The 15,311-nt window shown below is 41.0% G+C and overlaps 1 protein-coding gene across 1 annotated transcript; it reads left to right on the top strand.

Annotated features, from left to right (window-relative positions):
* Nucleotides 1–9,619: 9,619 nt before the first annotated feature.
* On the top strand, nt 9,620–15,229 carry LOC307023495 (uncharacterized protein). The gene is made up of 4 exons (XM_079656791.1): nt 9,620–9,709; nt 9,806–9,910; nt 12,658–12,798; nt 14,411–15,229. The coding sequence occupies exons 2-4, from the start codon at nt 9,841–9,843 to the stop codon at nt 14,596–14,598; spliced, it is 399 nt and encodes a 132-aa protein (XP_079512917.1). The 5' UTR covers nt 9,620–9,709; nt 9,806–9,840; the 3' UTR covers nt 14,599–15,229.
* The last annotated feature ends 82 nt before the right edge of the window (nt 15,230–15,311 follow it).

The following is a 15,311-nucleotide window of genomic DNA, read 5'->3' as shown; positions in this document are numbered from 1 at the left end:
TCGCCCAATGTTAAACACTGCCACCTACTGCTACGGAGCCTCCAGATATACAATCAGTGCATTCAAATATTTAATTATGCATAGAGTATTACCAGTCTATGAGTATTATATTGTAGGTTGTGTAATTATATTATCTTCAAACTCTTTGAAACGCTTCCAAACATCTGATGTAACAATGTCTCATTTACTTTCAGCTCATGCAGATTTGATGAGCTGTACTTCAAAGCCATTACCCCAGGAGCTGAATCCCACCATATAACACAATTTTTTCAGTCTTGCTTTTCAATCCCCTTTTAAGTTACTGTATTAATTCAGTGGAGAAGATTGATATATCACTGAGATTTAATAGCCCTGGTGAACAGAGAGGAGCGGCATCCTGTATACTGATTTGCAGATGTCAGGCTTTTTTTGGTTTGTTTGTATCTAAAATGTCAGGTTCTATCTGCCCATAGTTCATATTTTTTGCAAAAAGATTTCTTAAAAATTATAAAAACAAATGTGGTAAGTATTTAAAACAATTCTGTATTTTGTCATTTCCTTCTTTGTCAAATAATACCATGTCATTGCTGCAAAGCTTCCAGTCCATTCCTTAATGTTGCCCTGCCAAATCTTATCTTGAGTATCATTGCTTTACAGCCTTGCATCCAAATTAATTGAACACAGTCAGTTGAATCTGCTACGGGATCTAATATTTTCTTTTAATTGTTATTTAGTTTGACGAAAGGTTTAGATTAAACGTTTTTCTAAAAATGTGTCCCTTGAAACCTTCAAAATGTAAATGTCAGTGACGTTATACGTTTAAAAAGAAAAGTGAGGTCTGCTGCTGCTGAAGAAAAACAGCTGCCCAGGACATCAATGAGCTCTGAGATATGCAGCATGTTTGTGATCAGGAGCCAATAATAGAAATACATCTCAGCAGAGTGTTTCTTCAGATTTTTTGTAAATGTAATTTCTGTTTTGATCAAAAGGAGCCAGCTTGTAACAATCTTTTCATAGTTCATATGTCTTTTCAAATCAATAAATATAGTGTGGCTTTGATTTATTATTTTCTAATAATGCACATTTCCCATTGTTCAGCATATCATAATCTTGTTGCATTTGCTTATGTCTACGTGTTGTTTATAAGAAGTCACGGTTTATATATTTGCTTAATCATCCAGAGGAAATGTATCCTTTGGATGATAACACTGACATGTAGCCTACTGTGCTGTTTGAAGTCAGTGGGCTGATGTACAGTAAATAAGTCAACACCATGGCAACAGTCTGCAACTAATGCCTTTCATATTCCCTCACAGAGCCCTGCAGCCGTGGCCCGGAGCCAAGTCTGTGCAGGACGCTCTGACAGACACTCACAGGCATGCAACCTACAAAAGTCACTTAATTGATAAAGCCTGAGGAAGATTGAGATGTGTTGTTGGCAGGGACGGCAATGTTTTGGTGCTTTTGACCTGGCATTTAAATGAAGCGAGAGTTGGCATCCGAGTGTATCAGGTCAGACTGCAAAGCTCCTGGCAGTGTCTTCACTTTCAAAACCCCCACTGTGTAGCGCTCTCACACTGAAAACAGGCTCCTGAATCATACTGCATCTACAAATTAGTCTATTTTCTGGTGTTGCTTTATATTCTTGAGGTAGATTTTGTTTTTCCGAAATTGGCTATGAAAGAAAATAGGGTGGCATGTTTGAATTTTTCTATTGGGAGCATGGCGACATAGCGTCTAAGAGCACTGCCATTGATTTCATATAAAGATAAGATCTATGAAGGACCAACATACATAGATTTACACGGATTTACTGTATGCCAAGCTAAACTGCATCCTGATCTATACGGGATTTACAGCAGGGTATTTGACCTTTCATAAACATACAGTGTAAATCGTGTCACTGATAACTTTAAATCACACACAAATATGCTGGTTCACTCTACAGTCAGAGACTAAACAGGCTGAATGAAAGTCAATAAGAAAACAAATGTCAACATGTCTCAGGTTGGATTTCTTCTCCAGCAGAGTGTGTGTAGCAGATGCCGCTTCTAAACCTTGGAGATTGGGGGGGGTATGTTTAAATTAAGAGATTATTGAGCTGATGGTTTGTAAAGCTAAGACTTTAAACGGGGGAAGCAGTTAAATATTGTTCTACTCTATCTGTGTCGATTTAATTATTTATCAAGTGCTCTTTAAGAGGCCAATTATAGATTCAGTGGACCTTTTAAAAATAGTCCAAAACATCCAATTAGCATTGCGAGGGTTGTGCTGCAGCATATCATGTCCCTCCAGCAAGCCATCAAATGCTGGTTTGATTTTCCAGGCCAAACGCAGTACATCCAAGGGGAAAATTAATCTCAGAAATCGGATAACAGCTGCTCAAAAAAGTTTGAAATGGCTGCGTAAGAGAAAATACTGTATGAGCTTTGAAGTTGCATCCCATTAAATGATTCTATCCTAATTGGGAAATCTTAGAGTATTTGTGAATTTTGCAACTGAAATACTGCTCTTCCTTAGTCTAAACTCTTACCAATTTGAACATTTTGTCAATTATCTAGGTTGTGCATTAAAGGTTACCTATTATACTGTTTTTCATCATTATATTATAGGTCTCAGATATATACAAAACATGTCTCTGAAGTGTTTGGCTCCAAACACCAAACAGATCATGCATTGTAGCATCCCATAATCCCCTCTGTTTCAGCCCTGTTTTAAAAGTGCTGATTCTCTTTCTGTTACTTTAGATGAAAATAAGGAGCCACTCCCCACGCCCCTCTGAGAGATATTTTGTTAAAAAGAACACAATGGTGCTCTTGGAAGAGATTCAGGTGATTAGGTGGGGGGGGCGGGTGTTACCTTGGTTGTTTATTGGTTATACAAGCCAACAAATCGTTATGACTTCGTAAAGTGGCCAAAATCTGATCAGCTCATTTTCAGACAGGTTTTTATATTGCATTACATTACATGTTGCATTATGTGTTACTTGTTAGACACTTTTATCCAAAGCGACTTACATACTCTATACAATCCCCACAGGAGCAATTTAGGGTGAAGTGTCTTGCCCAGGGACACAACGACATGCTGACTGCAGTGGGGTTTGAATCTGTGCTCCTGTGATCCGGACACCAACGCACTAGACCACTGCGCCTCAGCATCAGGACAAAAAGAGAGCGAATCTTTTTTCCTGAAACTTTCAGAATCTCTTTACACAAAGGGGACACATGTTTATGTATAAAAGACGTGAAAAAGTGGATTTTGCATAATATGTGACCTTTAAATCGAACCCAGTACTGTTCTGTACTAACCAATAGAGAATATGCCACTAGATTAGCAACCAGTGTGCATCGTGCATCTGTGAATAACCTGCTGAGGGAGACAGTAGGTCTCAGGGCAGTTGAAGGGAGGGTCAAAGCCTCTTGGGCTCATTGGGCTGGCATGGCACTGCGAACGTGATAGTGCCACCCCCAGTGACAGCAGCAGATGGTGAGAAAGTCCTCTGGGCTTTAACCTCAGGGCTGCCAGGCAGGGAGACAGAGCAGCCATGCACAAAATACAAGGCCACTGATTGGACTGTGCGTCTTCAGATGCCACGGGCTGATAAGACTTTGAAAGGAGCAGCGCTTACATGCTTGAGAGGACGAATAATTATGTTAGCCTGGTAGTTTCTGCAGACTCTCCATATAACCATCAGGGAAGAGTGTGGCTTATTAGGTCAGTAAACTGCCATTGACTGGGGTTGCAATCCTTTAAAAAAGTGTCAGCAAGAATAACTTAAGGATGTTTGGTGTGATACTGGTATTATCTATGCTCCTGCATTGCAAGATTGAGTGCAGACATGGCAAGAAACAAGCAGATATGTGAGTAAATTGTGTATGTTACAATATGTCTAAATATTACAGTGCAAAAAAACATTGGATCGCATTTTGAGTACATGAATAAAATGCTTCAGTACATTAAAGACATTCTGGGGACCAATATTTAAAGGGTAATAAAGCTAAACTCAGAAGTGCTTACTGTTCCTCAACTGGAGCTTAGCCTTTTGCTGAGAAGTCTCCTTTGCTTTATAAGGAGAATCCGGCTTTGCACTCCCTTTAGTGTTAAACTGCAGAGGCAAATACATCCGGTCAGACTTTCAATTACTTGATATTCTGGGTGCTAAAAGGCAGTTTCCCTTCGAGGCTCCAGCAGTTAATCTTACAGCAAATGCCAGCAGTAAGGCGATAATCACGGGACATGTGACAAAAGCATAAAAACTGTCCCTAGAGGCAGTGGCGTGCACAGACATTTATAGGGGCAGGTGCTCAAGAGAAAGAAAAAGGGCACCTTAGTCGTCGTGGCGAAATTGTGCGCTCAGAAATTGTGCGCGAAAATTTGCCGGATAATGGCGGATTTTGTTAGTTTCTTTTCGGTTTTTGGTTACTTTGTTTCGGTTTTAGGGTTAGGCTTAGGTTAGGGTTATGTTATTTAATTCTTATTTTTGCCTGATTTTACTGATTTATTATTAAAAATATATATATTTTAACATTTATTTTTATTATTCTAAATGTCCAATCTGAAGGGACGAACCCGTATTGGCACTGGTATTAGGCAAAGTATATGCCAGTCATAGTACCAACATATGTCCTCCCGGGGACTTGGCCAATGGAACTTGTTTATGCCATTGCGGTGCATACACTTAACTTTCACACTGTGCCCTTCTGCATCCATGATGAAACCTGGGTATGCTTCATTGTCGTAATTAACGACGCACCACTCTCCAATGTGCTTCACCTCAATCATTGCTGGTCTCCTAGGGTTATCTGGTGCCTTTCCACTTGCTGGGGACTCATCAGATGAAACAGGAACATCAGCTAGAGTGACCTCTTGAAGGTTAAAGCAGGGGCAGTCCAAAACACCTTCCTCCCTTTTACACAGGCATGAAATGTCTCGGTATTTCATCTGGCCGGGTGTCAGACTGATAGCTTGGTGGATTCTTAGAGTGCCTTTTACCGCAGCTATTGAAGGTACCTATAGTGATAGGGGGGGAGGGAATCAAACATTAATACACTTTATTTAACCACAACACATGAAAGGATCAGATTTGACAAAGCTAGTCTGTAATCTGGACGGGAGAGGGGGGACAGGGATCTGAAACCGAGGCAGAAGGACTATGGGGTGAATTGGATAACGGACTATAGCTTTTACCTGAGTCTTTGATTCAATATCCCTCTCTGGGACGAAGAACAACTCAACAGATGTGTCCAGGCTTTTCAGCTTGTCATACAAGCTCTGGGCATCAGGGATGTCTCCTCCATGGGCCACAATTCGGTCTGCTGACCTCTTGAGGACCCCACCAACACCGTCTGGTGCCCCCTTCCCATGACTAGCCTCAAAGAAATTCCACGTTATTTCTTTGAAGCCATACTTGTAGGGTTCCGTTGAGAGGTAGAAGAAATTTCCCTTTTGTCGATACTGCGTTGCAGGCCCGTCGCTGAAAAAATGAAGTATGCTGACTTGAGGGTGTCGTTCTCTCACTACCTTCAGAATTGGATCAAGGTGGGCCCAGATGGCCACAGGGTCGTGTCTTCTGGAGGGTGATATGGAGCAGAAGGTGTGCGGCGCTTGTCCACCAGCGGTGTAGAGCACTCCAGTGTGCAGACTGGCCTGCTGGTGTGAGCCTCCAAAATGCACAGATTGTATTTCTCGGCTGTACTTGCATGAGTAATTTTCGCTAAAATCTATATGCAAAAGGGACTCGTTGTGCTTCAGGCTCCTCCTGAGCTCCCTGTAGGCATTAAACTGCCATTTAATGTTGAAGACATGGCGCTTAAAATGGAGAAGCCTCTCCTGGAAATCTGTGTTAAGGTCGTGCTGCGTTGTTGTTATCTCCCTTTTCACTGTGATTGTTGACACCTTCTCATCCTTCGTGATCTTCTCTGTCATCCACTGAGAAAAACGAATGTTCTCTTCCCCAGGAATTGTCAGCATCGGGTGACAAGTTAGGAGGCATTCACTGCACTCACCGTAAGCACAGACCTTGGCTTTCGGGTCGCACATGGTTGCTTCAGACATTTCCTCAATGTTTCTTGAGGACAGCAACCCTTGGCTCTGCAAGGCATTGGCCATGAATTGCAAGTTCTCATGTTTTTTGCAGAGACATGTGTCACGGTCAGAGGAAGAGGGGGTTACCACCCAAAAGGGTCTGAGACGGCAAAAGGAGGTGTATGACACCTGGCCAATGTGCTCAGAGAGAAACTTCCTATGCAAGTTCTTCCTTGTATCGGTAAGCAACCTCCTCTGCATCTTTTTCTTCAGCAGTGTGACTGTTTGTTTGCGGCCAGTCGTCATTCGACTAACATCATCTCGAAGAAAAAACGATGTAACGTTCTTCCTCAACTCATTTCGACTGACGCACCTCCTCCCATGGTAGGTAAGATCCACAAGATACTTTGCTCTCTTGTTAGAGTAGCCAAAAGCAGTCTGTGCATGCTTTTGGAGCTTGTACTTCTTCTGAATGTTTCCACTGATCACTTTTGCTATCAACTGCTTCTCTCTGTTTGTTTTTGCATTTTCATATTTTCTTTTAATATCTTCAATCAGGGATGTATGGAAAATAAGAGCTCTTTTGATGGGTGAATTCACTTTTGTACGTCCCAACAAAGCATTGACTTTTGATCGTGGTGATTTAGACAAACTTCCTTTCTTGGCCCTATGGAGCCTCTTCTTATATTTCTCAGTTTTAGTTTTCTCTTTTGCGAGCTGTGCCTCCAATATTTCAATCTGATCTTTCAGTTTCCTCTTCGACCTTCTTCTAGCACTTGCCCCTAGACGCTGTTGCCTGAAACACAAAATGTTTGTATATTATTATATAAGGATTTTTAGTAAGATTTTAACGAGTTAGTCATCAATATGTCGTTTTATGGGGACATAAACAGTTGATAATTGTCCTTCAAATAAATCTAAACTTTCTAATAAGTCATCAGCTAAACTTCCAATGATCTATAGTTTAGTTTGGCATATGATTTAGGGGATTAAACAATACACTCTATTTGTTACCTGGTGGTTACTTACTTGGTCGTCACTAGGGCACTTTTAATCGTGTTGCTGCGTGCTGCTGCACCACACACCCGCCGTGGCCTGTCTTACTGAGTGACTGTCTGCTCTGCGCGCTGCGCGTTCAAGTTGAGAACAGAGAAGGGAGGGGCTGCAGCCAGGGCACGTACGGGAGTGCCGCGGGGCACGTGTGGGGATGTCTGACAAAATTACAACGCGCATTTGGGGCATTGTTGTATATATTAGAAGCTTTTAATCCAGAATTTATCGATGTTACCATGAGCCACATCCAGTACACTGTAAACAATTTTTTTTTTTTAAACTGTAAAAAACGAACTTTCAAAAGGGCACATTGCTGTCCAGAGGGCAAAACGGGCAGGTGCTCAAGCATTACCTAGAGTCTATGTGTGCACGTCCCTGCCTAGAGGGAAGCAAAAGAGACCCCTGAGGATTTCAGGCAGAACTGGTGGAGCATCAAAGTCACAGAGAGACCTAAGTTGCTGATCTTCATGCAATTTCTAGAATTTTGTTTTGATTTAGCTGCAAAAGCCTGGAGAGTATTTTCCCCCCGCTGAAGAGTATGTGGTCAAACAGTAGTGGATTACTGCTCATTAAAGCTGCAGATACCCACTGGGCTGTGGTTAATACACAAGACTTAATGGCCAATTCCAGTTTCATCTCCTCTACACTTTTAGGGGAGGGTAATATGCGATGACAGACCCCCAGAATTAATGCCCACATAGAAGAATTAACTTTTCATGTATTTCCCCTCCTCACACCCTTGTTGTTTCGTTTTGGTCGTTGCTTGCACAGCCTCGGGCTCAGCTCTTCTTCTGGTGTCTTAATTGCAATTTCATAAAGAATTTAAAGCCATGTAGCTTTCTCTTTTCTTGTCACTGCCACTCCGAGAGAGCCACCACGGGGGACTTCAAGGGTATTTAAAGCAGCTATTGTATGTCATAAGATAAGTCAGGAGCAGCTTGGGGAAGTCTCACTTTCATCATTGTACTCTCGGACTTCCTCTTCCCCCTCCGAATCCATCCTTCCCTCACTCTCTTTTCATGTCTTTATCACTGAGAGCTCAAGCAGCTCAGCAGAATATAAATGAACAAGGACAGTAAGATGGGGAAAGAGGGAAAAGGTCGAGACAAAAACTGCATGTGCACATCAGCATTGGGAACATTACAAGGACTCCTCTTTCATGCTTCACACCACTCAGTTCGGCTGTGTTGATGCAATAAGAACATTTCCCATAATAGATTCATCACCCATGTCCATGGCGAATCCTAATCTCTGGAGGTTGAATTGTGCGGCTGTGTGGGTGTGTATTTTTGTAAGTGTGTAAGAGATGTGTTCTTTTAGAGTTCATGATCAAGCAAAACATTTGCTTCTTGGGAAATATGATTATTTTTTTACTTTCTGGCAGAGAGTGAGAAAATAAGATAGATAGCATTGAGAGGGTATCAATGTTGTCGTTTTAAGAAAGTGAATAAGTGTATTTTTTTCAAAATGTCCAACTATACACACACACACACACACACACAAATATTGATTAGAGCAAAGCTTAAAACAGCATATTTTCCCCTTACTTCTTTATGCACACACACATACACACAGAACTGTCCACATGACCATTCTACCTACCATATGCTTCACACAGATAGCACCCACTGCTGACATTTCTCTTCTCTCGCCCTGTTTTTCTTTCACACACTCACACACAAACAGTGACTCATAAATAAAAGCACAGCAAGGAGAAGAGACAACTCACACACAGCTGCACACACTTACAAATACAAATAGGCATGCAGAGATACAACGAAAAATCTGCACAACGTCAATCTTTGTTTTGTAAATGAGCTGTAATGAAAAAGCATGCGTGTCTAGATTCCACTCTAATCAAAATGTATATAGAAAAAATCTACACTCGCCATTCTAAATATGTCTTTATATGAATGACAGTGATCATTGGCAGCCATCTATCATCCAGGACCATATGTTGCTTTGGTTGGGGAGGGAAAGAGAGCTTAGCGCAAAGCCTGCCTTATCCTCTGGCATTACAGTCTCTAAGAAAGGATTTACTCTTTAATTCTTGATTAGATAGAATTTTCTCTCCAGTATGCGAGCTCAGTGATACACAGAGCAGAGATAACCTGCCCTATTGGGGAAGTGTGTGTGTCATTTGGCAATGGTCCCTCTCTGAGAAACACACACATGCACACACTCATAAACAAACCTGGCCCCCTTAGTGTCCCAGCCCCAGCACCTAGGCTTTTAACACATTGTGATAGAGCTATTATTAGAAGCGATGAATTATCGGGATTTAATCCTGATTAATGTATTTTCCCCTTTCTGGAAAAAGGACCACACTCACTTGTTTATTTTCATATCTGTGATGAGAGAAGGTGATGCTTTTTTTTATAGATGAGATTTCCTTTTTGTAATCAAACCACAAGCTCCACCAGCTTCTCCTACTCAGGACGCGAGGAGCTCTTTAAGGAAGTCATTTATTTAGTTCCTCCACTCATTTAGCTTCCTCCCCCCCGTCTCTTTGCCTGCTGCTGAGCTGACTGACTGCCTGGATAGTTGGCTCCCCCCCTCACACTGGACAATCACAGGCAGTTAACTCGCGCACCGCTGAAGCTGGGCTGGAGGGAGACATCGGGCTGCTCAGGCTTTGGAAAGTGGGATATCGGTATATATATATATATATATAGGTTTCTCTCTATCTGTCTGGTTTGGTGGATTATTAGATGAGAGCAGAGGAAATCTCTAACTCTCTCCCATCCAGCACAGACCACCAACCACCACCACTGTGCTGCATCCATGACTTTACATACCTGGCTGGTGTATGGGCTTGGATTTATCTTGGTTTGGGGTCTCTGCTTTAAACAGGGTAAGTATGGGAGATTTCGGTATTGAAATGTATGTTGACATGTTTAGTGCATAGACGTGTGTGTGTGTGTGTGTGTGTGTGTGTGTGTGTGTGTGTGTGTGTGTGTGTGTGTGTGTGCGTGCGTGCGTGCGTGCATCCGTGCGTGTGTGCGCGCGTGCGTGTGTGTGTGTATAAAAGCCTTTTACAGTCAAGCCTAACGTAAAATCTGTAGAGGTTGGTATGAGGTAAACAAATTAAATGTAAGTATACTGAAAGTAGAATAAAAAATGTAGACGTGCAAACTTTTAAACAACGCAGCAGTATAACTAATGAAAATAGGCTAGTGAATTTTCCAAACCTAAACCAAATTAAAGGATTACATAAATATGATTGATGAAAGTGGATTAGAATAAGTATGCCTTTGTTCTGCATTTTATTGAACCTAGGGAGTTCAAATCTGTGCCTATGATATCCATAGGTGTCAAACTAAATTTCCCCATTGAGCAATAACCATTGACTTGTTTTGGCTTGGCTTCGACCTTTGTCACACTCGAGGCAAAGCAAAAAGAAAAAGGGGGATGTTGCGTGCTGAGATGTTGTTTTGCTTGATTCATATTGCTGTGTTTGGTCTGAGTCAGTTGACCTCTGATCCCACCTCCAGACTAGAAGCAATCTGCTCAACAGACTAATGATGATCAATTGGGGAACTTTCATGAGGCAAAAATAGCTAAGCATGGATATAAATGCATTTAACATAACATAAACAATATAATGTCGACAATTAAAATGGAAAAAAGGTAATGTTAACACTATAACATTGTTTTAATTAACCTTAACCTTCAAATAAGCATCACCAAAGCACTTCTAATTTATACCATAATAGCATACAGTAAGTAAAATGTACCTATTGCTTGATTACAGTAATCACCTTGCTATCATAATTAGTCTCTAATATGTTAATGGTGCCCTAAAAATGCTGCCATTTTGAGCATGACCTAAGTTCTTATTCAAAAGCATAACATAACAATTTAAAATGAAACACACAAGCAGTATAACCTCTCCTAAATGATATCAAAATGTATTTATGATAATTCCCTAAAATCCTTCTTGAAAATGTTACTAATACAACATGCATACTGCTTATAATAGTTTAATGGATGTAAGTTACTCAATGTTAAAATGCAGATGGCTCTGCAAAAATTGCCTTGTGCCAGGAAAGCTGAATGTCTTTCCAATACATGTCCTCATTATGTTGACAAATGTGTGTGCGGTGTGTAAGGACATCACAGTGAATTGATCATTCAGCTTGTTTGCCAGATGTAAATTACTGTTCCACTGCTTGGTATGATCACAACCATTACCCGGCTGTAATGACATACTCCAATATTTATAAGAGATGTTCATGGAGTATCATCTGCAGGAGAGTATGACACATCCCGTAAAGGCTGGCATGTGCCCTCTGTCCCTGTGAGGCTTTACATTGATTCCAACAGATTTCTAAAGTGATTTTTGTAAGAGCATTTTCCCAGGATTAGTTTGCTCCTGAAAGCTCCATCAGAGCTTTTGCTCAGCTATTTAACTGAGCAGAGTCGGCGGGAGGCTCCATTCGCTTTCTGCCCTGCAGATTCCAGAGGGGTGCGCAGATAAAGAGGGAGGATTGGTTTCAGCCAAGCTGATCTTCCATCTTGTGAGCTGGATTTCGAAGTTCAGCAGGTGTGTCGGGGGGCTGAATTTGCAGACAATCCCTTTAAGCTCGGTTAGATTTGTTGAAGCTTAAAGTCTTACTTTCTTCAGAGAGTGGGACAGTGGCTTTGGAGAAGAGGGAACTAAAGATGAGAGAATTTTTTTGTAAAAAAAATGATTTGCTTTTAATCCCCATTGTATGATGACCCACTATATGTGCCAGCTCCTCATTCAGCAGCAAATGGAGAAAACATATTTTGGCAAATGGTTATGTTAATGTTTTAAGGCATCAGTTGAGAAGGAAAAAGCAATCTGAGCCGCATGTTTATTTGGTCCCTCTCGAGTCCCTTCTGCGGTGTAGCTTCCACAACGCCACTTATCAGGTGGTGAGTGGTAGAGACAAGGCTTTAAGATCACAAACTGGAGCTGGCAGACAAACAGCATGGGGATGGGGCTCACTAGGGTGATTCACAGGGGAGAAGAGAGGAGAAGAAAAACAAAGAAAATAAAAGGAAATTAGAAGAGAAGAGAAAAGAAAAGAAGAGAATGAGTTGATTTTGGTTTTGGTGTATAGTTGATTACCGTCAGGAGTTAGACCAAATATCCAACTCCAAATACATTTTGCGGTTTTTTTTATAACCGCAAAATATTTAAAGGGAATCTTGATGCCTTTGAAATGATGCATGAAACTGCTTTCAGGGGAACAGACAAATCTTTAAAATACTGTTCATGCACTGCATCGCTTCAAGAAGGACTAAGATGCTGTTTTTAAAGTCCTCCATTTCCTTCAATTCATCAAGACTTTTCCCCACTTTTGAATGTTTCAATTATAGTGGAGGCTTTCAAGAGAAATCATGTTTTCGCTCAAGGATCTAAGGTAACAGAGGAACAGTATACAAAAATGATAATATTGTTAATCATAACAATGGTGTGAGGAGTTGCAGGAGCTACCATAGTCCCTGTGTATGTTATTTCTTTAAAATGTTTCAGTGCTTATGAAACCCATTAACTTTGCATGAAAAAGGTAAATCATCTTACATTTTACCGTAACAAGTAATCATTCGTGTTCTGTGTGTCCATTACAGTCCAGGGGCTGCAGTGCTATGGCTGCAACATCATCCAGGGCCAGAAGTATGTGGACGTGGGCTGCTCCAACCCAGAAGTCATCACCTGCACCCACTCACACAAAGGCTTCAAACACCGCTTCTGCATTAAGACAGAGAGCAGTGAGTATACCTCCATGACCAATCACACATGACTAATAAAATGAAATCATATTATCCTCTATTCGCAAAGCTATTTGTTTGAAGAATATTCATGGTCGAGTGGAACATTATCAAACCATGATGAATTCACTCTGGCGTGCCACTGGATATTGGCATAATCATTTTTAATAATACTTTCTGTTCTTTGTCCGCTGATGTGAATATATTGCTCCCGGCACTAATGACAGTTACATAACCCTCCTTTGGTGTGCTATCATGAGTAAATTAAAAAGTCATTTCTTGTTTGATGTTAAGTCAAATGGAGGATGTGGACACCCGGGACAGGAGAGTGATGGTCTGAGTAGTTCTGCTGATATCCACAGAAGCGTGGATTATCCAGCTGTTGCTTGATGTCTAAGGGATCCACTCATGTTGAAAGGAGCTGATGAGGCACCTTTTTCCAGCCGCTCAGAGAAACAGCAAGCTCAGAAAACGACTGACAACAGCCCATCAGAAACGTATGACAAGCACTTGTCGATCAAAGTCTCAAAGCAGTGTCTTGTCACTTATTTGTGGCCCGTCAGCCCGGTAATCTTCATGTGACCCCACCAATCCCAAATCTAACAGATGCTGGCCAAATTCCATAAGAGTCTTAGAGTCTCTTTTGTTTTCAAATGCAGCACATCTGTACTTAATCCATAACGAGATCCTTCCTCTCCTGATGTCATCTAATTCCTCTGTTGCCTCCAACTTCAAAATAAAGATTCATCATGAGCAAAAACAAAGACAGGCTAGACTAACAATGATCATCATTATTTGAATGAAGAAGCCAGGCTGTTATTTTTAGATTGGCCCTGATGTCGTCTCCTAGTATACCTGATCACTCATCTGTATAGCGGATTACAAATGACAGAGGTGTTGTCAGGTGCTAATTGAGGGCAAGAAGGTGATCATTCAAATCTCATTATATAAACTATGGTATTTGAAAAATAGGGTGGAGAAGCTGAATTATGGCTTCCAATTATTTAGAATGATCTCATGCCAAGTACCGCTTTAATATTCAAATTGTGCAGTGCAATTTAATTGGTTGTAAGCTTTTAGGATACAAGCTAGATGACAACCCAAAATAATTTCCAGCTATTACTTAAAGCTCCCATATTATACTATATTTGCACAATATATTATAGGGCCATATCTATACAAAACATGTCTCTGGAGTTTTTTGCTCAAAATACCAAACAGATGACCCATTGCAGCGTGCCTCATACCCCTCTATTTCAGCCCTGTTACGAAGTGCTGATTCATAATAGGTGACCGTGTGGATTTAGGTTTATGTTTGAAATGCTATACTTGAATGCCAACATGTCATTGTTTGTCGCTTTTCTTTTTCTTTACAATGCATCTCCAAGCTACTGTTTAAAAGTACAACATGTACTATTTCTACAATTCTTTCCAGACTGCTCTGCCGTAAAGACCTATCCTGTGGAGTGTGCCCATGCATAAGATCTTTAAACGACTTCCTCATTACACACTTGCAGTATTTGGTGCTTACTTGTGCTTTTTTTTCTTGCTGAGCCAAACACCAGCGTGTCACTCTTCTCTGACAGACTGTCTCTCCCCTTCTTCCCTCCAGCGGCCCTGGGTATCGTCCTGACCAGCGGTTGTGCCACATCCAGACACTGCCAGCAACATGAGCTTCCAGGGGTGCGCATCCACTGCTGTGACTCGGACCTATGTAACAGTGCCCCCTCCTGGTATCCAGGCACACTCCAGTACATCTGTGCACTGCTCAGCCTCTTGCTGCTGAGGATGTGGTTGTGATATGGAGTCAAACTGGAGAGGAGCATGCCCTCTTACAAGAGTGTGGACTATGAGACAAACAACAGCTTCCATCTCAACTCTTAGTTGCTCATGTAAAGGGTTAAATGACCGTTTTTCTCAGTGTGGTGTTACCGATGAGCACCTTGAAATTGTAGTTCTTGTTACATTGTTAGCTTGGACTTACAGTGTGAATATGTTTGATCAAAAATAATGGGAAAGAAGCCTACAGTCATCCGTGAATTTATTGTGCACATCCACTCACTCACATGTAGATGAAGTAGGCTACAAGGATATTGGACACATGTTACCATGAAAGAAAAATATCTTTGTTAGTTTTCAGACATAAGTTCAGCAAGATACTCACCAATGTTTTTACGAAAGGCTTTCATCCACCTGTACTCTAAGGCATACATCAATGTTCATCTTCTTTTTTCAAGATCAAATATTTATGTGCAGTAGATTCTTTTTAAGTTTGCAAAAATTATTTTTTTAGTTCGCTGTCCAGTTCTTCAGGCTAAGCTTGGGAAAACACACTGCATGTTGTTCTATGTAGAATTGTAAGAAATATTGTACAGTGAAAGCATGTCATGTTGTGAATTACTGTATTAAAATGTTTCATATTTTTCAAAAGAAAAAATGCTATGAAGTGTCAAGTGCTACACACAATTAGATCCAATTAAAAATATCTTCAATATAGGAATATAAATAATCAA

The sequence above is a fragment of the Notothenia rossii genome (assembly GCF_949606895.1).
Source record: "Notothenia rossii genome assembly, chromosome: 11".
Classification (NCBI taxonomy): Eukaryota; Metazoa; Chordata; class Actinopteri; order Perciformes; family Nototheniidae; genus Notothenia; species Notothenia rossii.
Note: the sequence above shows the minus strand (reverse complement) of the source record. Positions and strands in the feature narration are given on the sequence as shown.

Bases quoted from the DNA above. Each gene is read 5' to 3' on its own strand.
- LOC307023495 (XM_079656791.1), top strand. From the start codon at position 9,841: ATGACTTTACATACCTGGCTGGTGTATGGGCTTGGATTTATCTTGGTT. The intron at 9,911-12,657 runs GTAAGTATGGGA...TGTCCATTACAG, and splicing joins GGGTCTCTGCTTTAAACAGG to TCCAGGGGCTGCAGTGCTAT. The intron at 12,799-14,410 runs GTGAGTATACCT...TCTTCCCTCCAG, and splicing joins CTGCATTAAGACAGAGAGCA to CGGCCCTGGGTATCGTCCTG.